This window comes from Coenobita brevimanus, chromosome 25 (genome assembly GCF_032717465.1).
Source record: "Coenobita brevimanus isolate Jiangsu-jjx chromosome 25, ASM3271746v2, whole genome shotgun sequence".
In the NCBI taxonomy this organism is placed as follows: domain Eukaryota; kingdom Metazoa; phylum Arthropoda; class Malacostraca; order Decapoda; family Coenobitidae; genus Coenobita; species Coenobita brevimanus.
In genome coordinates, this window is record NC_136978.1 from 8,299,800 (window position 1) to 8,327,059 (window position 27,260).

Consider the following 27,260-nt stretch of genomic DNA (forward strand, 5'->3'; position numbering starts at 1 on the left):
TGTAAAAAATAAAAACAAACAGTACATAACACCTGCAAGAAATATGCAAAGAATTAAAATCTTTCTAATAAAATATAACGTGGCTGCCACTGATAACAGAGGAAAGGTAAAACACTAACTTTTCCCTAGGCTCATTTGTCCAGGCTCGCATTGCCGCCTCTCCTTGGAAACAAAAAACTTGAATTCCCTCCTGGCTATAATACAGCCAGTGAGCCTCTTCTACTCGTGCTAGCAGCGAGTAAGAGCACGGACTTGCTCCATCTTGAGAGGCAGCAGTTGGACCATCTCACGACACACAGCCACCTCCTGAGCCATCACATCCTGGCACTCGGGATGTTGGTCACAGTAGTCCACCAGTCGCTGGCAGAGTGACATAAAAAAATTATTTAACTACGTGTATCAATTAGGCATTACGGCACCACACACTATAACATATAAATTACACTGGTACAAAGATCATAATTCTAACACATAAATTCTTAAGGAGAATCTACATAAACCCTTATCATCCATGAAACCACAAGCTTTATCACATAATACTGTACAGCCATCAGTGCAATAACTAAATAATGTTGAAATTGGAAACAAAACAGATATGTAAAAGGCAGCCAGGAGCCTCTTCTCCCATGGCCATCCCCAGTGGGGGAGTTCCCGGGAAGCAGCAAGGCATCAGTAAAAAAGCTATAAACAGACAAATAGATACTACCAGTGCACATGCAATTGTGAACTATCATTATCATCAACATCATAACCCTATTTCCAACAAAAATTACTTATGGTACGACTGAAATAAGAAACAGGAATTATCATCAAGTAATCCAGTGTTGCCCCGTGAGAAGCATAAAAGCTTGGGGCTAGGCAAGTTGGTCCTGACATTTAAGATGAGACTGGCCACAGAACACTCAGTGAAATAGGACATAGCTACTGTACAATCATTTCCACATCAATCAAACCTTTAAAGTCTTGGCTCTACTTCAATGTGCAGATTTTTTTGTACAGCAAATATTTCATGTGCTTAACATACCTGTGGAATACACTATGCAACCAATACCATGTGCACCTTCATACATACTTCATTCACCTATTTCTATCCTTTCTCAGGTCTTTCCTTCCCCAAAAATTAAATGAAGAATATGAGCCACCTTGTAGTTTTGCAATGACTGTGCCAAATTCTGGAGTTTGGTGTGATGGTCATTGGCCACTAATTTAGACCAGAGGCGACCTAAGTGGAACCACGCCACCAGAGCTGGCCTTATTGAGTCTTCTGGGTACACTGCAGGCTGCTCACCCGTCCTGGGAAGATACAGAATAAAAGGTACATTACACTGTAGTCTTCAACATACAAGTGCTGCATTAATAGCTTTTTAACCTCTTCTCCATGACTGTGTCTCTTCCCTTTAATTCTTAATATCTCTAGAGAATTCTATTCAGCTATGAAGGGACTTTCTGAACTGATGGGGTTAGATGTAGCTTTCACTAACACATTCACCAATAGGGTGCTGTCATCTGTCATATGTTGAATAAACTTGTCTACTGTAGAAACAACCAGAATTAAGCATGACATCCCTGGGCTGAGGGGGTTAATCACAATATAAAACTGATAACAAAGATGTAGCCTTCATTAACAACTTAACTATTAGATTGGTGTCCAAAGCTGAATGAAACTGTTTAGTGGCAACCAGAATTACTGAATGACACCTCCGGGCTGAAGGGGTTAATCAGAAAACTGCTTACAAATTACAAACTGTCTACTCTGTACTGGCAATCAAATCCTTTAAAAAAAAAAGATGCACTATCCAGAATTTTGTGCACAAATTTACTGACATCTGTGACCGTAATGCTTTGAAAATAAATGTATTCAAGAGCACTGTCATGGCTATTGAGAGGGAAGTTTATTTTCTGTGTGAGCTGCTGGTCAATGGCGACTAACTTGAATTGGTGAGGAAGTTTCAGGAGCAAGGTTCTGAAGGAAGAGATGTGAATGTGTAAAGGAAGTGGAAAGCTTTGTAAAACAAGGAGGGAAAGGGCTGGTGCTGACGGTTTTCATACAACACAGAGGACTGGGTGTGGTAGGTGCAAAAGGATTGCATGAAGAATTTTCAGTGCCAGTACCAAAATATGGAGAGGAAACTTTTATGTAGCTTGAAAACACATATAATACTTCAATACAGCCTCTGGAAGCACCTAGCCAAAGCAGGTATGTTCCTAATGGACAATGGGTATGTATCCAGAAGAAAAGGGAATCACAACAAAACAACAGCAACGAATTCCCATCCTATTTTACCTTACCTGTCACTCGCCTGCCTTACACATTCATGCCTCATTCTGCCGTACCAGTATATGAAGTCAATGATATGTCTTACACATTGTCCTTGAGGGAGTCTAGGTAGTGCAAGAAGTGCTGTATGCTGGATGTTGCGAGTGTGTTGATCTTGCGTGCCTGAGGTGGCGTTGGCTGGCCTCCACTTGCTACCTGGGCCAACTTGTCATCCAGCATGGCTGAGTATGTTTCACCAAGCTCATAGTTGATCTGACGACACACCTATGGGAGGAGGGTGACTATGGGATTGAACAATTTCATTTACCTTGTGCTTTCATTTTATTACAAGAGTTTGCCTTCTGCAGCAACGACTATAAGTTTTCATCACCATCATCATTACCACCATCACCTAAGTCCAATTCCCACTAATACATGAGGTGGGGTCTAGAAACAGGAACAAGAAAGCACAAATGACTGCAAACACAGACATGGATTAAGGGAAAATTACAGTACCTTATATATGTTGGGAACTGAACAACCCTAAAATTAAAAGCAAACAATCTTTAAACTACATGAAATACTTGAGCCACCCTTTTTCCTCTGCCTCACAATGGGCAGAATTATCTGAAATATTCATTCCTTATGTTTTTCAACTGTCTTACAGTAATATTTCCACTACTATATAAAATTACTTTATTAACAGACAAATGATGGACCAACACAAAATTTAAATATCTGAACCTGGAGTTACAGGGGTGGCAATACAAGGTAGGGCAAAATATTGACACTCTGGAACATTTAGTACAAGGGGTGGCGATACAAGCCAGCTAGGTAAATGACTCCATAGCGCTTGCTAATATACTGAAGAAATACTTACATGAAGATAATACTGAGGGTTAAGTTCCTTGATTAGAACTGTCAGCAGGTCCACTCGTCGCTTATGCATCTTACACCGCCTGAAGAATAACCGCTGATAATCAACTACTTCACTACAAAGGATCTCTTCTAAGTCAAAGGAAACTGTCTGGCAACAGAAATAAAACAATTAACACGCCAGGCTGAAGGGTCTCCCTCAGGCTGATGGTAATTGTCTGCCAGCTGCAAGAATAAAATATAAAGACACCATCAAACTGAAGGATTTAAAAATATACTGCTGAATCTGAAAACCAATGCGGACAATATATTTACTTTCACTGTACTCGATGGAACTGAGGAGTTAAAAGTTATGTTCATTAAATGACAAATTTACTCAGCTAATGAAGGGTCGCTAGCATAGTACTAGACAAGAGGATGTTTTGTTCAATGGGGTAATATATTCAATTAAAATTAACGTTATGATTCCTATTCCAGAAAATTTCAAATGAGTAGTCGCACATGAGGAATGAATGAAACGTTCATGGCCTCTCCAAGAAGGAACTATAATAGAGGGACTTTTTTTTGGGGGGGAGGGGAGGGGGACATTAAATTCAGATGACCAAAGACCAAATTTCAACTTAATACACATTCTTCTTTGTTTTTCAGGTTTCCAGACTAAATAGGAAGCTCAGTTTTACTAGAATGGATGACACTGGCCAAGCGTGTTGCTATCAAATATCTCCAGATGAAAGAGATAACTTGCACACAGATCCACAAAAATATGGCAGTGATGCCAGGCGAAAGTGTGCCTTCTTATTCCACTGTTAACCCTCGCAGGAACGATAACACAAATTGCGTCATATCTGTTGGGCTGAAAAGTAACTGATGACGCCATTTGCATCACTTTGGACAAAAATATTCACCAAAAATTAAGTACTATATTAGCAGTAAGTGCATCAAACTTGGGTGGGTTATGTGGGTGTACATAATTTGCATACATGTACAGTGGGGCACCAACTTTCGCTACAGCAGGATTCGCGGAATCCACTTTCACGGCATGCACCAAATATTCCCTAACTTCCACTTTTGCTTGAAAAAAATCGATTTTTGCGCACAAATTTTGGGTTTGGGACAATATTTTGAACTTTGAATTTCCTGCACCGCCCGCCCGCAACCCACCGCCATCTTGAATGACGTCATGTCAACACTCTGTCCACCCATTCCCGCCATTGTGTACGAGCGTGCTAGCTCCATTGTGTTGAATTCTCACGGTTCAATGGCCTCTACTATACCTGGTAGTGTGGGGAAAGGGCCTGGTGGTGTGGGGGGAGAGCCTGGTGGTGTGGGGGGAGGGCCGGGAGGCAGTGGTGGTGATAAAAAGTGGCCGGGACATTCAAAGTCGGGAGGAAAGGCCAAGGCTAAAAGAGAGTATCGTGTCGGAGTTTTTATTGTTTGTATCTCACAATGCAATGTACAATAGTGATTTGATGTACTGTATTGCAAGTGAAAATGAAAATCTGATGTTACTTTAGGATAACCGGGAACCAATTAGCCTTTTTGCCATAAAGACAATGCCCCAACTTTCGCTAATTCCACTTTCGCGCATTATTTTTGGACCCAATTAGGCGCGAAAATTGGTGCCCCACTGTACATAATTTATATATATGTGAGTTACAGATTCAATAATAATATAAGAAAAGATAAATAATAAATTTTAGGCAATTTTATTTTAGTTTTAGGCGATTTACGTGAAAACTACTGGTCATATCGAAATTCTGAAAACACCATGAGAAAGCTCATGAAATTCTGCATCTAGACATATGCTTTGCTCTTGCATAATGCAGGCAAAATTTTGCCCACACCACGCAAGAGATGAATCAAATTCTTTGCCTAGTTTGTTCCTTTGATCCTGTGATCTCTGTCCGTGAAAAGTGTAGTCTTCTTTGGTGAAAAACTTATTTTCTTTCTTTTAATACGTCTGCTGGTGAAAACTAGGAGTATCTGAATAAAAGTATAAATCATGAACTATTCATACATATATGCAAAAATCGATAAATACTCATCCCTTGACGTATATAGCCAACACCACAAAACATTCGAACAACATCACAAAGTATTCTGTGACCTCATTATTAGGCATCGGACTCAACTTAAATGAATGAGAAAAATCTGTGCATAATATCATTATGAAAAAACACCCATATGTGAGCGTTATGCAACTGGAAATTCAAAATTCTGGCAGTAGGTAGTATCTGTACCTTACTACGAATGCTCCTATTAAGACAACTCCGGCAAGACAGCACTATATATTTATTTACTTGATTACAGTGTACTGTTCCATGGAACCAGGAATAATATCTGATTTCATTACATATTTGCAGGAGCATCCTTAAAAAAAAAAAAAAAAAAAAAAAAAAAAATCTTGTTAAATAGTGCTGAACTCTTGGTCTTATCTGTCCTTATCTGATATTTATAATGTACAGTACCGTGGGACATGGCCTGAAATAGAGCTTTATGTACTGAAAAATTTTCATGCTTTTCTTTCAGACGTACAATATGACTTTTATTTTTGTACATTTGTGGCTTTATAAATCTGTGACATGTACTGTACATGATTAAATCAACCGTTTTGTCATGACTCATTTGTGGCATGCTTTTTTCCCAACTCTACTTAAAAGTTCTTTCAATTAACTCTTCAACAGAATGAAGTCTCCTGTATTTCTGCTCTGTACTGCTACCGCTGGACAATTTTTTCAGGGTACAGGAAGATGTCTTTTACTGAACAGATTAAAAACAATCTCCATTAACTCCATCATAAATAAAATTGTTCCCTGAACTTTATTACCTGACAGTAGCAATAAAATACTGTACATACAGTACAGTATGCCACACCATCATTGTGATGATGTTAAAGTAACATTTTTACATGCACAACTCTTACAAATGGGGACAACCTATACATAAAAATCAGCACACCTGTCTTCAGCTGGCTCAAAGAATGCCAGAGCTTTATAGAGCTGACTCATCTCCTGCGTGAGTGTGACATGGTCAGAAGCATGGTCCTCGAGTGTATAATACTGGCGCCCTACCGTCATCCACCGCAGCCCACACAGGAACACTCCCCGCGCTTCCTCGAATTCCTTAACTGTACTGGCCGCCACCTCACTCTCAAGGTCACTCACTTCAAGTTGCACAAATTCCAGCTGAAACATCAGATATGGTACATACAGTATATTATGCATTGTATGCTACTGTCTCTTTTCCCAGTTCCTGGATCCTACATCATTTTATCTTTAGGTGGGAAAAAGTTTATAATGAAAAAGACAAAATTACCAAGATGAAAGTGATTGCCAGTCTCATATTACCCTTTCTGTGGTGTAAGGCTCCAAGACTAAACCAAAATAGTCCTGACCACTGAAGGGTAGGTGCAGGGCTACGCATTTTGTGGAACTATATAATTCAACGATCTCCACGCAACTCCTACCTGATATGCATGGTACCCAGTTTTAACTCTGAATGGCAAATTTGATTACTAGACCACTAAATATCATTAGCCCTGGGATGTCTTTCATTTTTTCTTACTAAATACTGATGATTTTATTCAACTTAACAAGTCTTTCTCATGGTGAAGAGGTTACTGGAGACTGTTTCTAACTCTTTCAGAATGATGGGTCTCCACTCGTCTGAATAAAACTGCGTGCTTGTAGCAAACATGTTTGGAAAAAGAGATTAATGCAGTGAACAATTTAACTTGAACATATTTATTACAGTCCAGCCAACTATCCACTGATGATAATGTTGTTACCTGCCTATCTATCTCCATATCCTATCAATTATACAATGATGATAATGATGTCATCTGCATATGGTATCTACCAGTAACTCCTTATCCAACTAACTATGCAATGATAATAGTGCAGTCAGCTGCTTAACTCATATAATCAATTAGATAATTATGTGTGTTATCATCTACTAACCTAACTCTTCATTTACTCACCTCTGCAAGACTGAGTCACCTGCTAAACTCCTCATCCAATCAAAATACACATAATAAAATGCTGCCACATGCATGATTAACTCCTTATCCAGCAAATATGCAATGATACTATATGGTGTCACCTGCTTATCTAAGTCCTCCTCTTGGTCCTGCTGCTCCTGTTGTTGTTGCAGCTCCTGGTGTGTGTCATTGATGCGGTCACATGACACTTGTAGCAGTGCCAGACAGTATCGCCCCCAGTAACGTGCTACATCTGCACGACACTGCTCGAACTTCTCACGTCTGGGTAAAGAGAATCATTAAACTGGCAAGTATAATGTGATCTCAGCCACTGTTTTTATATTGTAACCTCAAAAATATAGCTAAGCTCCTTTTGAGCTGCTTTATATTTATGAATATAAATGTCTTGATTCTTCATACAGAAAAAAAATGCAGGTAAATTAATGGTTTAGTTTAAGTAGAAAAAGACCTTACCAATTTTCTTATCCTTCCAGCTTGCTTTCCATATTTTTCATTGTTTTTGTGGTTGCAAACAACTGTTGTTTTTACTACTGTTTTGCTTTTCCAGTGCAACTTGTTTCTTGGGCATAATGGCTATTCAGATCTACCAAAATTCATTTGTTTTTCCGGTTCAGTGGGCTTAGTTAAGTTATTGTAGGTCAGGTTAGGTTAGGCTAGATTAGATTACGTTAAGTAAGGCTAGGCTGGGTTGGATTGATCGTGAAGTTGAGTTAGGCGTGGTTAGGTTATTTTTGGCTAGGTAATGTTACACTGTTTTGTTAAGTTACATTAGCTCATGTTAGATTAAGTTAGTTAAGTTAGGATAGGATAAGTAGGGTGAGCCAGGGTTGGATAGACTGTTAACCCTATCTGTGAAGGGAGGAGCGTAAATTCTGGCTGTGCACATAACTCTCGCTCGAGAGCTTTCAGAACAGTCACATAGAAATACAGTACTGTATTTCTTTAGAGATTACATCGGATGACGGGAAAAGTCGTCATACTGACGTCAAAGGTTGACTAACACATGACTACCCAGGTCGTCATTGGTAAGTCTAAGAGTTAACACAAGTTAGGTTTGGTTTGGTTATTTTTGGCTAGGTAAGGTTACACAGTTTTGTCAGGTCAGATGAGCTCGTTACTTGTCCAAGCCCTGGAGGGCTCAGGGGTGGGTATTGCTTTCACTCAGTTTGTTTGTTTGTTTGTCTGCCTGTCTGTTAACAACTTTACATGAAAGCTACTGGTGTGATTTTGACTAAAATTACAGAGATAATGGGCTATGTCCCTCTTATCGCCTGATTAAATTTTGGGCCAAACTGGGCCAAGGCCCAGACTGTAGGCTCAAAAAATAAAAAAAAACAAAAATAAATAAAAAAACAAAAAACAAAATCACTTTTTCGCAATAACTTTTCAAATTCGTCATATCAACATGAAACGAAAACCTAAAGGTGTTTCTTTCAAATTTGCATCCTATAACATGCCTCATTACATCAGAGAGGTCACCCCCTACTTAACAGTAGGGAGGTCAATGTCACGTGGGTCGGGCCTAAAATTTTAAATGGGCATAAAATCGTCAATTTTCATCCGATTTACTCCAAATCTCATATGTGACATCTTTGACTAGAGAGCCTGTTGTGTTTATACGTCAGCATTAAAATGACTGCCGGGGAGGGGTTTGCTGTGCCCTGGCACCGCTTCTTGTTAGATTTGATAAGGTTAGGTTACTGATAAGGTTAGCTAGTATGAATTGTTAGATTTGTGTAGTTTTGGCAAGTTGGCCATTACACTTGAGAAAAAAATAAACACTGGGAAATCACAATGAACATGGATAAAAACAACAAGGAAACAATTGTTTACCATCTTTAAACTAATCAGGAAAAACAAAAAAAGGGAGGGGGAGAAAAAGCTAAATTGGTCAGGTGCTGCAGCTGCACAAATTAAATTGCTACTTTTACCATAATACACAATCAAATTCACACTCTTTGGACCAAACACACTAACAAAAGGTACAGCACAGTAAAAAAGATTTATGACAGTCACCCTGGGAACACCAGATGCTGTTGGCATCCCTACGTGTCAAGTGGGGTTGGTGGAGGATTGGTGCCCTTCCCTGTAAAACAATTAACTCTAAGCCCTTGGCCACCCCATTTGGGATACATGGCGTCTGGCAATGGATGGATGGATGGAAGTTTGATAAAACATATAAGGTATGACAAGCCTACATAATACTGATACAGTAACACCTGGTTTATATTAACTGATCAGGGGCAAACCCTGTCTATATTGACTGTTTTTTCTGGATAAAATGAGTTTCAGAAGGGATGGATGGGGGAGAGGGACACAAATGCATGCACACACAACTAGGCCTATGCTCTAACCAGGCAAGTGAAAGAGCAGCATTCTGTGAACAAAGGCTTGATCACTCTACAATACAGTACTAGACCATTTTTTGTCCTCTGCCTTTTGTTTTACTGTAATACACAACAAACACTAAAAAATGTCTTAATTATTATTAATTTATAATAAAGCCAGGGGAGAAGTTATTAAAACAAGCAACCATGTACACACCATAATAGTTGAAGTGAAACTTGCCAGCTGTGGCTCTAGATGTTGGCATGTTTCATCTCAGGTTTATGGTATGTGCACAATTGCTTTTTTTTTTTTTTTTAAATAAAATCTCTGTTGTCTGTAATTTAAACTTAATATGAATTACACGTCCTTGTTGCATTTGCTGTGCAATACAGCAAAACCATAAGCAGAAAAAAGTATTGTACAGTACTGTATTGGAGAATGTTCAAACAACCTCAAGCCTGTGTTGATGCCTCTCAGTCATTTGGCTACAGCACATCTGTGTCTTTCCATGGCTTTAACAACTTGCACATGTCTCATGAACTGTGAATGTCAATTATGTACATTAATAATGACACAAGTATATGTATATTTTACTTTAAGAAGCAGAAGGACCTTACCAATTCAACTGCTGTTTCTCAAGTTTGTTTTCTGTATTTCTCTAACCATTTTCATGGTGGTAAACAACTGTTTTGTTATCTTTTTTCCTCTTGTTGTTATCATCATGTTCCTTATGCCTCATCGGTTTGTAATGGCGTACTTGCTAAAACTAACTAGCATCTTGGTTAAGTTAGGTTAGGTTAGGTTAAACTGCTGGGTTAGGTTAGGATAAACTACAGAACATTACTACAGTCACGGTGAGTGTCTGAAGGTGTAATTATCATGGCCTGGAAACCTACCTGTCATACAGTGCGTCCGATTTCATGTATAAAATGATACCGTAATTCGTGTAATGAAATCCAAAATCAGATGCACTGTTGACTGGCAGGCCGCCAAGGTACGATAATGACACTTCAGACTCGTGCACTGTGACTATAGGTTATGTAAAGTTAGGTTTGGTTAAGTTGGGTTGTAAGGTTAGGAAGAGGTACAGTAAAACCTCAATATAACGGACTTCAATAGACCAGATTTCGCTTTTACGGAACTGAGGAGCTACCGGACTAAATTCTTATACTGTATACTGTATAGAAAAAAGTCCGATAAAGCCAGAAGCAGTCCAGACTGCCTGAGTACTTCAGCTATGTTTACCACAATAAGATAAATAAAAGACACACTTATTAGTGTACAGTACAGTATTATTATATATACTATACCATTTGATTACTGTAGTGAATGTATAATACAGTACAGTACAGGCAAACCCTGATTCATGATACCCCTATACGCAATACCCTGGATTAGCGTCTAATGATGGTCGAGCCCCAGTTTAACAATGGGCTTTGAGGAGGATAAGTGAGCACTAGGGAGCACCACATGTCCCCTAGCTTAGGGGGGGGGGGGATAGCAAGAATGACAACCAGTATCGACCAAGGACTCACAAGAAATAAATGATGAGAGGTGTTTGATATTTGATTACCTCTTCTTCATGATTTTCAGATTTTATTTGTTGGTTTTGGTGAGTTACATGTGTTAGGCTTAGGTTAGCTTCTTTTACAGCTGTTAGACCATCTAGACTGACTTTACGTTTTTTTTTTGCACTCATTTGGGTGGGATTAGGACTTGGTTGGGTGGGGGGGAACCCAAGGCTCAAAAACGCATCCCTATACTTTACATATTACACTGTCACCGATTTATGATACCCCACCTAGCTATGGGTTTTTACTTAACCATTTGTGTTGTTAAGCCGGGGTTTGCCTGTACAGTACTGCAATGGTTCTGAAAACAGCTAAAAAACAATTGGTGTGATCCGGACTATTATCTGATACATCAGAAAAAGTCCGGGATAGCAGGGGGAAGTCCGGATGTTGCTAGTATCGGAAGTTCGCTGTCCTGGCTTGGACCCCGTATCTCTGACTGGGGTAAAAATAATCTGGTTGTTTTTCATGCATCAAAGACTCAGTTTTTGCACCTATCAACCTGACAAAATCTTTCACAGGTATACCCACCTATGTTTAATAATACTCAACTTAATCCTGCATCATCGTTGAACATGCTTCGGGTTTCATTTGCTCAGGACTTGTCTTGGAAAGATCATATTACATCTCTTGTAAAATCTGCTTCCAAGTGATTGGGTGTGCTAAGCCGACTCTGTTCCTTCTTTACCCCTGCACAATTGTTGACTCTATACAGGGGTTTTATCCACCCCTGTGTGGAGTACAACTCTCATGTATGGGGGGGCTCCCCACATACAGCTCTTCTCAATAGGGTGGAGTCAAAGGCTTTTCGTCTCATTAACTCTCCCCCTCTTACTGACTTCCTTCAACCTCTGTCTCTTCGCCGCACTGTTGCATCTTTATCTCTTTTCTATCGCTACTTCAATGGTCACTGTTCCTCTGAACTGTCTGCATGCATTCCTCCACTTCTACGATGGGTGCGCAGCACCCGTCTAGCAGCAAACTCTCACCCCTTTTCTGTCCAACTCTCTAGTGCAAGAGTCAACCGTTACTCCCAGTCCTTCATTTATGCAACAAGTCAACTCTGGAACTGTCTCCCTCTGTCTGTATTTCCTGCTTCCTATGATCTCCAGTCTTTCAAACGCAGTGTGTCCAGGCATCTCGAAATGAATGGATCTTGAATTTGGCTCTCTCTTGTATTTTGTTTCTCTCTTGGAGGGAACAGTACTGTGGGCTCATTGCCTTTGGTTCCTTCTTCCTCACATAAAAAAAAAGAAAAAAAAAGAAAAAGAAAAAAAGAAAAAAAAAAATCAGTCCGTTATAGTGATGTTTTAATATAATAAACGGCAAGCGGGACGTAACTTGGAAGTGTCTGCCATTAGACCAGAGAAATGGCTGACACAGAAGAAGGAACATGGCTAAAAACAACAGGAGAAAAATTTTATTGTGAAATGTTAATTTACGACCTCACAAATAACTAGAAATGTATCAAAGACTATCAGTAAGAACTGATTTGGTAAGGTGCTTCTGGTGCTTAAAGTAAAGAGTATGTTAACCATGCACGTAATACAGTGTACAGTATTATGCTGCAGGCTTGCGATTTCAAGGCGTAACCGACAAGTACAAACGTGTGTGAACCGCACTGCATCTAAGCACGTAAACCATGCAGTGGCTAGCCAATCCGCTTTAATTAGTTTCCAAACAAAACAGTTCCAGATCATGCAGGTCTTACTGTACACAGACTGCTTATATCTCTATCAGTGACTGGCAAAATGTATTCCATCCTCCTCCTCCAAAGCTAACTTCATTTGGGAATAAGGAGATGAAGTCATACAATGCTCAATTTTTTTTAGAACATAACCCAGCAAAGAATATTGGATATGATTTCCCCAACTTTTGTAATGTAAGTAGTGCACGAACATAACTACATGGCAGTGAGGCCACTACATCCCTATGCAAGTTTATGAGGAGGAGGGAGGGGAGGTCTTAGTCCCACTCACATCCCTTTATGTACATTTTACAACATTCAAGAAATACAGTACATGGGTAGCACTCTTTTCCTCTACTCTAACCTACAGCAGGCAGCAAGGAAATGATAATACTGCATGCCCTCGTTTTATGATGAGGAAGTGTTTGAAAAATAAAAAAATCCATCGCATACCGTAACAATTTATCATAAATCGTTAATTATAACAGGTTTAACAGGGAAACATTTTTGGCCATGGGTCACCACCCAACAAAATCTGAAAACACGCTTCCAACTCACCTGAACTGGTAGTTATTTCATGTCACTGCACTCGCTTGCTGCTTACCAACAAGACTAAGTCTAAAAATTACCTGGTGGTCTCCAACTCACCTAAGCTGATACTGTAGTTATTTTACTTCACTTGCTTCCTGAACTCCAACACCACACTATTGTTTCATCACTGAATTTAACACATCTGATAATAATCACAGTCAAAGGGCCATCTCTGAACATACGCCTGACTGTTAGCTTGCACGTCGGCAACTGTACGTGAAAATAACAATCATCCATCGACCAGTAAGGCTCCGTACAGGATCATAACAATCGTATGAGCAAAAATGCTATCATATGTTGAAAAAGGATCCTAACTTTTTCGTCTTCACATAAGCAATTCATTGCATACCGGTTCATCGTATGACGAGGTCTGCTCATGGATTTGCAAAAGTTACAATCCAAACAAACTGTGTTGAGAGGCAGAGCAGTGTGGCAGATTGCTGCAGAGAATCCTCATACTAACTCACCATGTCTTTAACAAAGACACAAAAGGAAAAATTTCCATTTTTACAGTGCATTACCTATACAGGCCTTACTCTATGACACATCATCATCATCCAGACATCCTTTCCCACTCAAGGGCAGGGTGACGCGTAGCAATGTCCAGACAGCCCAAATCTGCCCAATCCAATGGGCCACGCTTCCATTCACTCATCATTCAAGCCCCCGGAATCCTGGCTCTATCGGATACGCCAAAAACATTCATCACGATCTGCAGCTTCACATAAATGTATCCGACTGAGTAAATCCGGACATTGCCACGTTCAAAAGGGGTGCCAAATCTCTGATCATGCACTTCTCCTCACAACATTTATCCAGCCAGCTCAATCTCTTGTCAGTTCCATAGTCTCACCGACTTCAAAACCTCTCTTCCTCACACACTCATCTACCATTTCTCTCCACCTTCTCCTTGGCCTACCTCACCTCCTTCCTCCTTCAAATTCATTCAGATATACCTTTTTCACTACTCTGTTGTTATCTATGACATAAGCTAAATAATGTTTCACCTTTCATTTAGGGTGGTCCATAACACCTACAGACATCACATACCAATACAATATACAGTACATACAAACTAACATTCCTTTATTTATTCCTCATAAACATTAACAACACTACTTACTTATTTGTGGTGTCATCAGCATCCAGTTGAGACATATCAACCTCTACTTCAACTCCCGCTAGAACTTTTGAGGAAGATGCCAACAGATGACGTGCCACCCTGGAAGCAGCAAAAGCTGTGTACATAAAATTATCGCTCTATAAATGTTTACATCAACTCCCAGCAGAACGTTTGAAGATAATGCCAACAGATAATTAGTGTGCCACCCTGGAAGCAACAAATATCCATTATAATAATCACTGGGTAAATTTATGAATATATATTTTTTTCTTTATAGTGTAGGCTATCTACTGTATCTAAAGTCTAATCCTTTCTTGCCATCACAAGGAGCTTAAGAAACTGAGGCTAAACTACTTATCCTAGGCATCTACAGTAGGAGTGCCCTGCTGCTCCATCGTGGGTGGCATTGTGTGGGTAATTTACCCTTACCCACCTGTTTGATGTAAACCCCAGCAGACCACATCCAGCTGGAGTGCCTTAACTTCTCTGACAACTAGGTGTCCATCTGGTCATATGATTATTGCTGTGTAATACATGGTGTTCTGGGCAACAAGAAACCATCTGGCTTGTCACTCAGTGCAAAGATACCTGAAGATAGCACTGCATGAAGTGAGTAGATACTGGAGGCTTCCAACAAACACATACTATATCTTCTGTGTCTGACCTGAACTTTTCCTTGCCCTGGTAGAATTGAGCGAGAGTGGCCGCATTGATGGCCCACTCCAAGGGCTCGTAGTCCTTGCTGGCCAACTGTCGTTGTAAGGTGGAGTGACAGTACCAGGCCGACCGCTCTGCTGCCCCTAGGTGACCATAAACCTGGTGCAACATGCAGAACACAGGAGTTACTGCAGGTTTGTATAATTATGTAATTATTAGCTGCATCACTTTGTTCACATTCCTTTTTGGTATCAAGAACACAACAATTTAAGGAAAGATTGTTTATCAAAGTTCCTCTGCTATCTCTAAAACTGAGTTGCCAGTTTCTCAAAAATGCAAAGAAACATAACCTAATTAACAGGTTATAAATATATACAGTACCTGTACATACGAGGTCTGTCCAAAATGAAACTGAACTCTTTAAACACTGCACCAGCTAGCCAGCATGGCATGATTGTGATGGTAGTGCTGTGTAGTGGCGACTCTGACCTTTAATCTAATACTAGCAGCGTCATACCACGTCTCTTATTCATTGAGGTATGAACATTTTAGTAAATGTGTGTTTAGTGCACTAGATAAACTGTTGCAAGCTGAACAATGAAGGATCTTGAAGAGCAACATGTTTGTGTGAAATTCTGTTTCAGATTGGAAAAAGCTTTTATTTTCTGAAAAATGTCAAAATAGGTGATGACATGTGAGTGTACAGCTACAATGTCAAAATAAATAGGCAGTCGTCACAGTGGTCTGAAACATTGTCACTTTGAATAAAAATAAAAGCACACCAGAGTCACTCAAATGCAAAGGTGACATTCATTGTCTTTTTTGACTGGACAGGCATCGTTCATCATGAGTTTATTCCATGTGGTCAAAGAGTTAATAGTGAGTTTTACTTGGATGTCCTGAAATGTTTGAGGGAGGCAGTGTGAAGGAAGTGGCCTGAGGCATGGACAAACAAAACCTGGATGCTGCACCATGACAATGCACCTGCTCATGTGTAACTCCTTGTCCAAGACTTTTTGGCAATGCACAAAGCAACTATCGTCCCTACTCTCTGGATTTAGCACCTGCGGACTCCCCACCAAAGCTGAAATTCATTCTGAAAGGTAGACAATTTCAGACAACAGAAGAAAATATACCAAGTGCACTAAACATTCACTCAAGCGCGTGTACCTTGATGACTAACTAACGTGGCCTGACACTGCTAGTATTAGACTAAAGCTCAAAGTTGCTGCTACACAGTGCTCCAGTCATGATAATACTATGCAGGCTACTTGGTGCATTATTTAAAAAGTTCTGTTCCTTCTTGACAGACTTTGTGTACGTACATTTACATACATTATATACATTATATATATATATGTGTATATATATATATATATATATATATATATATATACTGCATATATATATACTGTATCTATATATATATATATATATATATATATATATATATATATATATTACTATAGCAGTAGCTGTGTGTGTGTGTGTGTGTGTGTGTGTGTGTGTATTTTGGGCAGCCGAAACTACACATTCAAATCGCACCAAAATTGGCACAAAAATCAGAACAAATTTGCTGATGTAAAAAAACTTGGTCCTATCACGATTGAAAAACTTTTACTATATTTAACAAGCGATCAAAGTTTGACCAAAAAATGCCGCCCCTGGCGTGAGTGCATCAAATCAGAGTTGCGTTCACTGTAGAGTTTTTGATGGCTTTATATCGATGTCGCTTTGACGGCCGATAGTGACAATGTTAGACTAGAACAGCACATAAACGTGACTTGGATTACCTGAAATTATCACAACGTGTGCACGAAGCGTGAGGAAACGAGTGAGAAGCAACGTTAGACTACAACAGCAAATAAACGGACCATCATGGGCCCTTCGATGTCGCCTTGATGGCCGATAGTGACAACGTTAGACTAGAAAATCACATAAACGTGACTCGGATTACCTGAAATGATCACAGTGCGCCCGAAGCGCGAGGTAACAAGTGAGAAGCATGAGGAAACGAGTGCGAAGCATGAAGATGTGAGCATGCAGCGCGAGAGCCCTCCGCAGGAGCAAGTGCGAGAGGGCTCGAAAGGCCCACGAGCATTTACATACAGCATACTGTATATACAGTATATGTATATATATATATATATATATATATATATATATATATATATATATATATATATATATATATGTACATCCATCCATCCATCATCCAGTCCTACATTGCCCCACGAGGAGCGTAGGAGCCTGGGGCTAGGCAGTTGGTCCCGGCATTTAAGATGAGAGTAACCAGCCTCACTCATCCCTGAATGGCATTACATGAGCAACCAACCCCAACCACCCTTTGGATATAAACCTTCACCAGCTCAATCTGATTGGAGCGCAATAATTACCCACTAAACCACCAGGCGCCAAACTTTGGTTGTATGGTTACCACCCAGCATAGTAAATGGTTTCCTTGTGTACAGGAAACCATTTGGCTTGTCACTCAGTGTAAAGTCACCCACAGGCAGAAGGAAGAGGAAAGAATGAAGGAAAGAAAGACAGAAGAGGGAGTGTAAAGTTATCCGTAGGCAGAAGGACAAGGAAAGAATGAAGGAAAGGAAGACAGAAGAGGATGGAAGGAAAGAAGGATGGAGGAGAGGAAAGGGCAGACACCCCAAGAGCAGCACTACATCGAGTGAGTGGATGGTGAACGCCCCCACCTACCACATTATATATACTTATATATATATATATATATATATATATATATATATATATATATATATACAGTAAAATCTCAAATTTTGACAGTTTAGAATTTGATGAATCAAATTTCGATGCATTTTGAAGTGGTCTGGCTACCTTACTTTTCGATGCAAATTCGGGAATTTCGATGCTCTCAGGGCCAGCCTCCAACCAAAACAAGCAAAGATAATATGTTTGATGCAAACCAAAATGCAAGAAGTGAAGGAAAATTATAAGAAAAAGTATGAACCTAACCTAATATTGTATGTAACATGTGCTCTCAGGGCCAGACTCCAACCAAAACAAGCAAAGATAATATTTTTTATGCGAACCAAAATGCTAGAAGTGAAAGAAAATTATAAGAAAAAGTATGAGCCTAACCATATGTGGACATGCATTGCACAGCAATTTAGTTGTGTGTATTATCTTTGTATTTTCGGTGCAACTTATCTGTTTCAAAATGCCAAGCAAGAGTGGTTCTTTGGGTAGCAGTGGTGATGTACGAGAGCAGCCTGGCACCTCTAAATCTTTGCAGCCAAAGGAGAAATGGCAGTACAGGAAAAGGCAGAAATACACCAAGTATACACTTGCTGACAGTATAGCAATACAATGCAGAACTACAGTTACTTTATCACAATTATAGTTCATAAAGTTTACAGGGGGTGTGGGCAAAAAATCATGATTGTAGGTAGTTAGGTTTGGAGGCCCCGGACCCAAGCTAATTTTTCCCATAAGAAGTTCAGTTTAAATTTCGATGTTTTGAATATAGATGTGGTTCTTGGGTACATATGTCCATCGAAATTTGAGATTTTACTGTATATATATGCTGTATATGTATGTATCTAACTATCTAGAGAGAGAGAGAGAGAGAGAGAGAGAGAGAGAGACTCTGTGGTACAATGGTAGAGTGTGCGTTTCGTACACGGGTGAACCAGGATCCACGCCCCGCCAGGGTAATAAACTTTGGGAGTGTTCAAGCGGCCACGTACTGCATTGGTGGACACAAGGGGTGCTGTGGTTGAACCAGTGTCGCTTACTATAAAGTATGCTTGCACCCAGTCGGCTTGCACGGGCCAATTACACTTGGTTCACAGACTACACACACATCCAAAGCCACTCCAACACTACAGTTATGCTTACAAGCACGTCTCACCCTACATATACTCTCTACCAGACAGCCTAAGCCACTTGGTGGAGATACATTGGCTGTATCGTCCCGACTTCGGTCAGGATAGGCTGGTCCTGCAGTGGATACTCAAAAGGCTGATGATAATAATATATATATATATACTGTATATCTATCTATATATATATACAGTACATATACTATACATATATATATATATATATATATATATATATATATATATATATATATATATATATATATACAGTATATATATTATATATATTTTTTTTTTCATTCATTGCCAGACGCCATGTATCCCAAACGGGGTGGCCAACGGCTTAGAGTTAATTGTTTTACAGGGAGGGGCACTAATCCTCCACCAACCCCACTTGACACGTAGGGATGCCAACAGCATCTGGTGTTCCCAGGCGGTCACCCATCCAAGTACTAACCAGACCCAACGTTGCTTAACTTCGCTGATCGGACGGGAAGCGGTGTACTCAACGTGGTATATATTATATATATACTGTATATATTTATATATATAATGTATATCTATCTATCTATCTATACCTATATCTATCTATATAGATATATTTATTTATTTATATATATATATATATATATTTGTGGTAAGTGGGTGCGCTCACCATCCACTCACTCGATGTAGTGCTGCTGTCAGGTGTCTGCCCTTTCCTCTCCTCCATCCTTCTTTCCTTCCATCCTCTTCTGTCTTCCTTTCCTTCATTCTTTCCTCGTCCTTCTGCCTACGGGTAACTTTACACTCCCTCTTCTGTCTTTCTTTCCTTCATTCTTTCCTCTTCCTTCTGCCTGTGGGTGACTCTACACTGAATGACAAGCCAAATGATTTCCTGTACACCAGGAAACCATTTACTATGCTGGGTGGTAACCATATAACCAAATTTTGGCGCCTGGTGGTTTAGTGGGTAATTATTGCGCTCTAATCGGATTGAGCTGGTGAAGGTTTATATCCAAAGGGTGGTTGGGGTTTATATATAGTATTTAAAAAATAAAAATAAATAAATAAATAAATGTCAAGCCTATGTAACCTCTCTGTGATACAGGGGCTCAAAGTTTGTTTTTGCTTTCATTTTTGATGGATCCAACATGCTTGCATGCATCGGCCTTGGTCACCTAATGGTGGCTCTCCATGCTGCTCAATCCCTGGGAGCTTCCCTATTTAGTCCCTTAACCTGAGGTCACACTCAATGACCTCGTCCCAGGCCTTTTCGGTTCCTCACTAACCTACCCCAAACATTAACACTTCTCACTTTCTGCACCCAATTATCATCCCCCATCCTCTCCACATGCCCAAACCATCACAATCTACCTCTCCTCATCACAATACCAATACACTCCAGTCCCATCCTACCTCTCAACTCTTCCATCATAAATCTTGCTCCCCCAGGCCTCGCACCCAAGGAAGACTGCACAACCACCTAATCATTGCCATTTCCGTATGTTTGGGCATGCAAATATCCTCTTCTTTTACTGCCCAGGTCTCACTACCATACAGCATTACACTCCTAACACATGCTGGATACAACGTTAGAGATATTACAGTCATTATAGTCCAAACCTGCACATTTAATAGTGAAGGACCTGCCTATTCTTGCTGGTAGAATAGTGTCAGTGAAATACTTCACATCACACCTTCGGGACTGAACTCATTAAAAAAGCTAAACTGCCACTCCAACTGGGTTATTCTGATCAATTGAACACTAGGTGCCTATAAATTACTGTACTATACAGTACATTATTATACACCAACATCAACAGATCATCAATATCATCACCTTGATCCTTATTCCAATCAAAACATGAAATGAGGTAGGATGCAAAAACCAGGAAACAGAAAGCACAATATGAGAAAACTATTACCTGCATGTACAGTGAAACTGACTCTATCAGATACGTTTATGTGAAGCTACAGAATGTGGCGAATGTTTTTGGCGTATCAGATATAGCCAGGTTTCCGGGAGCTTGAATGATGAGTGAATGGAACCGTGGCCCATTGGATTGGACAAACTTAGGCTGTCTGGACATTGCTATTCATCACCCTGCCCTAGGATGGGAAAGGAGGTCCAGATGATGATGATGATGATACAGAGCAAAGTCATACAAGCATTCAATCCATGTTATTTAAAAATTAAATAAATTAATACATAAATAAATAAAAATGAACACACCTGAGCTAGATAGTAAAAAGTGAGAGTGTGCAACTTCTCCAGTGCAGCCCAACCAGCTGTGTCATCAGGCCCCCCACCATTCTTGTCCCCAGTGGCTGTAAACAGACTCTGGATGGTCCTGGGAGCCTTACTGCATCTCTTGATATACTCAGCATAGAAGGCATTGGCCCGGTCCAGGTGGCACTTAGCCTTGGCATAAATACCGCGGTTTGACCACAGAATACCCAGCTGGTTATGACTGCTTATGGCCAGAGCAATGGTGGGAGGGGCAATGGCTGTAGGACTAATGGATGAGGCATCACTGCTGACAGACAGGAGACTCTCTGTGTCACCTGAAAGTGCCACTGAGGCCACTTCAGCATCACTGACATCCAGTGAGGAGATGCCTGAAGTAATGCCACCATCATCCCCAATAATAACCAATGCCTTGTTCAGATGTTCCTCCCCTGTTGACAGTTCCTCTGTCTCCACTGCTATAACCCCAAGGTGATAAACTACAGCAGCCATTCTTGCTCGTACCAGCCCAACTCCGTCCACACCCTCCTCCACAAATGCACTCTCCTCATCCTCCACATCATCTTCATCTAGTTGCTTGCTCAGACGAGACTTAAGCTCTTCAAAGATCTCCCTTGCAGCATACTTGGACTTGTAGGGCTCTGTGGTTGAGTCAGAAGTCTCATCCTGACTTAGCTGCCATGCCTTCTGGTACTGATCTTCAACTGATGCCATCTGGCGAAACCTGAAACACGCTTCACACAGCGGCAATCTGAAAAATATGCTAAATGAAACAGGTCTCATATAATTGGCTTACAAATCAATAGCTACTAAAAAATGCATATCAACCAGGCATCTGAGATTATATGGGACTGCAAAGACTATTCTCCAGTTGGTGCTTAATAATACTTAACATCAACATAGATATTTCAGTGTAGTACTGTATGATACAGTTCTTAACATACAGCAGGTATTATATCAACACTTAGTACCACCAATGGCACCTACAACATTAATCAAAAGTGATTATAAGTGTGAGTTCATAAACAGTATCCATGCTCCAAAAGTATTGCATCACACAGTGCTACAAAAGATAAAGAAGTTTGTGACCATACATGATTTACAATGCTTTGTTCACAAATTATTAAACTGAAAATAAGGAAGACTGGAATATCGTAGTTATATGCAACATTCATAGACTATTTTATATGGAGGAATAAATTGTCTCAAAGATTAAACACAGGCAGACAAATATCACATGACATCAAACGTTAAGGGGAAAAAAAAAATTAGATAAACACTAAAAGAATGTGGATAAAGTACTCAATAAATGTCAGCAACTACTGTACAAAATGTCAGGGTAGGCATATTTCTTAGCTAAGCACAAAATTAAGCTAGGAAAGCACTGATAAATCATAAACCTTAAAACATGGCAGAATATTACAGAACGGCCTGAATTAGAAAAAATAAAAAATAAAAAGGTAGTTAGTTCACTAAACTGCATGATAAAGCTGGCATATATAAAGTGTATATATATATATATATATATATATATATATATATATATATATATATATATATATATATATATATATATATATATATATATATATATATATATATATATATATATATATATATATATATATATATATATAGCAAAATTATGATGATCAAACTTTTGCATTATTAAAGCAAGATTAACTGGACAGCCAAAATGATGGAAGAGGACTGAGGTGTTATTTGACTGAGATCAGCTCTCACTGAAGTCTGACTAAGTGACTGGCTCTCCTTCCTCACTGACTTAATTTGTGACATCATCCTTCACTTCATGGGTGGTATTCTCATCAGATTATGAGGCTGTACTGAACCTCTTCCTTGCCAGTTTTCTTCTGTATTCTAAGACATTTATCAACATTCTCTTGCTCACTACTTACTATGTAATATATGCCAGTAAAAATATATATATATATACATATATATATATATATATATATATATATATAGTAATACTCATACTCATATGCAAATTAAACTGATATCCAAGAGGTGTCAGAAAGGTTCCGTGTACCACAGAAATAAAGCCCTAAAACACATTAACCCCTTCACTTACAAGGATGCCCCTTATGCTGAATTATATTGTTTGGTGGCAGCAAGGATAATACCGTATTAACCTGTGGATTGCGAAATTACTTTTTTTTTTTTTTTTTTTCATCCCACCCCATGGAGGGCAAAAAATGATTTTTTTTTTTGTTTTTGTTTATTACAAACTTGAAGATAAACATCCTAGGCATCATCTGGTAAAAAAAAAATTCTCTCTCTCTCTCTCCATCTTTCCATAGCGCAATGCATAAGTTTGCATGGGGGTGTAGTAAAAAAAAAAATTATTTTTGTTGTTGTTTTTGTTTGTTATAAACTTGAAGATAAACATCCAGGGCATCATCTGGTGAAAAGAAAAAAAATCTCTCTCTCCGTCTTTGCGTAGCACCATACATAAGTTTGCGTAGCGGTGGAGTAGTTGGTGGTGATGCATGGCCACTTGAAGGTTAGCAAAGCCTAAGCTGTGGCTCACAACATGACACTACCCAGCCTGAGCTGTGGCTTGCAATGTGATGCTACCCAGCCTAAGCTGTGGCTTGCAATCCACGGGTTAAAGACCTCCAACAACCATGGGTTGAACAGATACCGTACAAGCATACCCTGGTTTAACGATGTGATTGGTTAAGTAAAACTGCATCGTTAGGCGGGGTATCATAAAACGAGGTACTTTTAACATGTAAAGCAATGTGAAACGTTTACCAACCTTGGGTTTCCCCCCAAACCTAGACCAAAATCCACCCCAATGAGCACAAGAAAAAGTTTAAAGCCAATCTAAATGGACTAACAGCTGTCAAGGAAGCTAACCTAAGCCTAACACCTGTAAATAACACTAAAACCAACAAAATCTGAAAATCACCAAATATAAGTCTGGAAAAACTCAAGCTTAGTAAACTGTACCCTAAAATGACAATGTTCACCCCACTTATGGCTAAAATACATTAATCTACGTCTAAAAACAGTTTATAAATCAACGTAAACACAATTTTGGACTATCATCAAAATCAGTAAAAAAAATATCAAAACCCATTGTGAAACCGGGGTTTGGCCATCGCTAGGTGGGGTATGGTGGTATTTCTACCCCCACTGTTAAGCCAGGGTACCGCATCTAGGGGTATCGTATACCGAGGTATTACTGTATTCTTTCTAACCCCTTCACTTTATGAGTATTCCCAAAACTAAAATTATTCATGTTGTAGTCACAAAAATGAAATAAATGACATCAGCTTTCCATGTCATTCTGTCCTTTGCCATCAGGCTACCCATCTCCAACTCACGTCACCCTCACTAATATACCTCTCTGCCCCATCCCTGCCACTTTCCCCATCCACATCATTCACATACACTCTTTAAGTCAGTTTTATTCTTTCTCTGATCATTCAATTTTAACTCTAATAGTGACGTGCATATCTAACATATAATTAAAATTTCCAGCAATAGTGTCCAACTAATATCCACAACTCAGATATATAGTATCAGTACGAGAGCATTAGATTTTTCTACACCCGTTTTTTCCACCATAATCGTGTTGTTGTTACCCCAGGCTAATTTGAGCATGAACCCAGTGGACTGCAGGCTGAAGATGCCCTGCCTCCTGCAGTCTTCCATATTCCTCAAGGGGGATAAGATGGATGTGAGGGACATTTGTGCAAATGGAGAGATGACCAGTTTTATTGATGCCACTCTGTGAATGAATCCCTCTTTAACATTATCAACATATATGCCTACAGGTTAATTTAGCACGGCATAAGCCTCTCCCATAGCTTATTATTGCACTGCATAATGTTACCAAGACACTGCAGAATGCTCCATAAGACTGGCAGTCATAAGCTAAAAAAATATGCAGTGGGTCTGAAAGCAGACTATAGATGTCCCAAGCCAGTAAGTCAGGAATGTCAGTAAACATACGGATTCAATACGAGCTACTTACAGTCAAATAACTTGTCATAAATACTTTACTATAAAAACATTCTATGAACCATTACCACAGCGTAACTTGTGTGATCTATTATTTCTTGAGTATGTTAACCCCAGGACTGAAGAATCGCCTGCTCTCTACAACGGTCTGTGTGGACCAAGAAACTATGATATAAATCTTTGAGGTACTTAACCTCTTAATTGAGTGACTTTTTTTTTTTTTTAGTTTGTTCTTGCTGCTACCAGATGATTTTATTCAACTTAAAAAACTCCCTTATTGAAGGGGTTTATTAAGGAAATATCTAACCTCTCCAATATGAAGTCTATCATATGCTAAATAAAATTTCATTAAAAAAAAAAAAAAAAAAAAAAAAAATCTCTGCACTGTATGAATTAAGAAAACAAGATTCCTATTAGCCTAGTCTCCTCTCTAGTCAACATCAATAAATAAATAATAAAAATATCAAAATTACATCTGTATTTACATTCCTAACATAGGCATACCTATGTAAACTCTCAACATTACATCTGTATTTATACTCCTGCAAGATGTATAACCTATATAAAACTCAATATTACATTTGCCAAAAACTCAGTAATACATGTGCATTTATATTCTTTTACCCTATAAAAAAGCTCAGTAGGCCTATTATGTGCATTTATATCCCTAACAGTGGTATACCTTAGCAGAGGGAAAAGACACCAGCACACCGGCCACAGGATGGCATGCACCCACTCTCGGTGCAGGATACTACAAGTTGACACTAGAAAGAGTGCTGTGTTTTAGCGAGAATTTTATAGTCATGTTCATCTTGACTTTCACTTGACCAACACTTACCAGTATGTGTTATTGTGAGGTCTGATTAAAACCACAATATCAATGCGCACATTCATCAAAAAGTTCTTGAAAGCCTGCCTATGCACTCTGGATGCCTAACTGCAAATGGCATTATTTACACTCATATACAGTACTGAACAACTACTACTGAAACATATAATATTGTGTTACAAATGAAAAACTTATCTTCATATTTTTCATTCATTTTTCCAGGTTGCATGGTGCATACAGCATTCAAGAAATTGTTGGTAGGAGTGTACACTGCTCTTTTGACTGAAAACCTCACAAATACAGAGAAAACAGACATGTCAGATGGGATAACACAAGGTCTGTCTGCACTCTGAGAATGAAGATCAAAGTCAAGTGGAAGTCATGTGAAAGTCAAGATAACAATGGAGCTACCTAGACTGTGATTACAATGTCCTGACTTCAACTTGACTTCACCCTACTATTCAGGCTCATCTGAGCTGGTTCTTTTGCCAAAGTCAAAATGAAGTCAAACTGATGTCAAGTGATTTTGACTTAATCATCGCGAAAACACTCCTAATATGTGCTCTGCTGTGCTTGCTAACAAGCCAGGGTACCTCAAATATATCAGCTCTGCACTTATTCCTCTGCCGGTGTTAGAGGTCAGTTACTTCTTTGATGACATGCAGGGGACTGTCTCACTGAAACTTGAAAATAGGACATGAATATTATCTCTTGAGGAAGGCAATGGGAAAATTTCCAGTCATTTTGTTTCCATTAACATGATAATGAACATTAATGCAAGGACTACATGTAAGTATGATTATATTTACGTATAAATACATCTGTCAAGAAACTAAAGCACTGAAATAAAATAGCAATACTGCTGTGTACACATTTATAACAGGCCATCTACAAATTGATCTTTGTCCCTACTCGTATATAACAAACGGCAAATGCAGACTTTTTGAATAAGCAACATAACATAACACAAACCTAATCGACCTAATCACAATGATGAATTCAATGAATTAATAATGTGGTCCGAGAAAAATAGGAAAAATAATGGTTTTTGTAGCTAATTACCCCCGCCCACAAGCCAGTTTGTTTACGTTGCAGTTTCTATGGTGACCGTCAGATGGCGGGTAATGGCGCGCGAAATTTGATCCATGTATAAATTAAAATATTCTAAACATTAGGGCTCCTCATAAACTACAAGGTCAGGATGAGGGATATTATATTGTGATTATGCAACGATAGTCTTCGACGTAACAGGAATACACTT

At 39.2% G+C, this 27,260-nt stretch overlaps 1 protein-coding gene and 1 pseudogene across 1 annotated transcript; both read right to left on the bottom strand.

Moving 5' to 3' along the window:
• Positions 1–228: 228 nt before the first annotated feature.
• Positions 229–27,102, bottom strand: LOC145393704 (KIF-binding protein). Its single transcript, XM_080267751.1, has 11 exons — positions 27,062–27,102; positions 26,593–26,682; positions 21,163–21,928; positions 15,098–15,249; positions 14,434–14,532; positions 7,235–7,394; positions 6,092–6,318; positions 3,138–3,216; positions 2,364–2,542; positions 1,143–1,293; positions 229–360 (listed from the first exon to the last, which is right to left on the bottom strand). Exons 3-11 carry the CDS (start codon positions 21,889–21,891, stop codon positions 229–231), a joined length of 1,908 nt encoding a protein of 635 aa, XP_080123877.1. The 5' UTR covers positions 21,892–21,928; positions 26,593–26,682; positions 27,062–27,102.
• LOC145393888 (5S ribosomal RNA) lies at positions 19,356–19,472 on the bottom strand (annotated as a pseudogene).
• Positions 27,103–27,260: the final 158 nt, after the last annotated feature.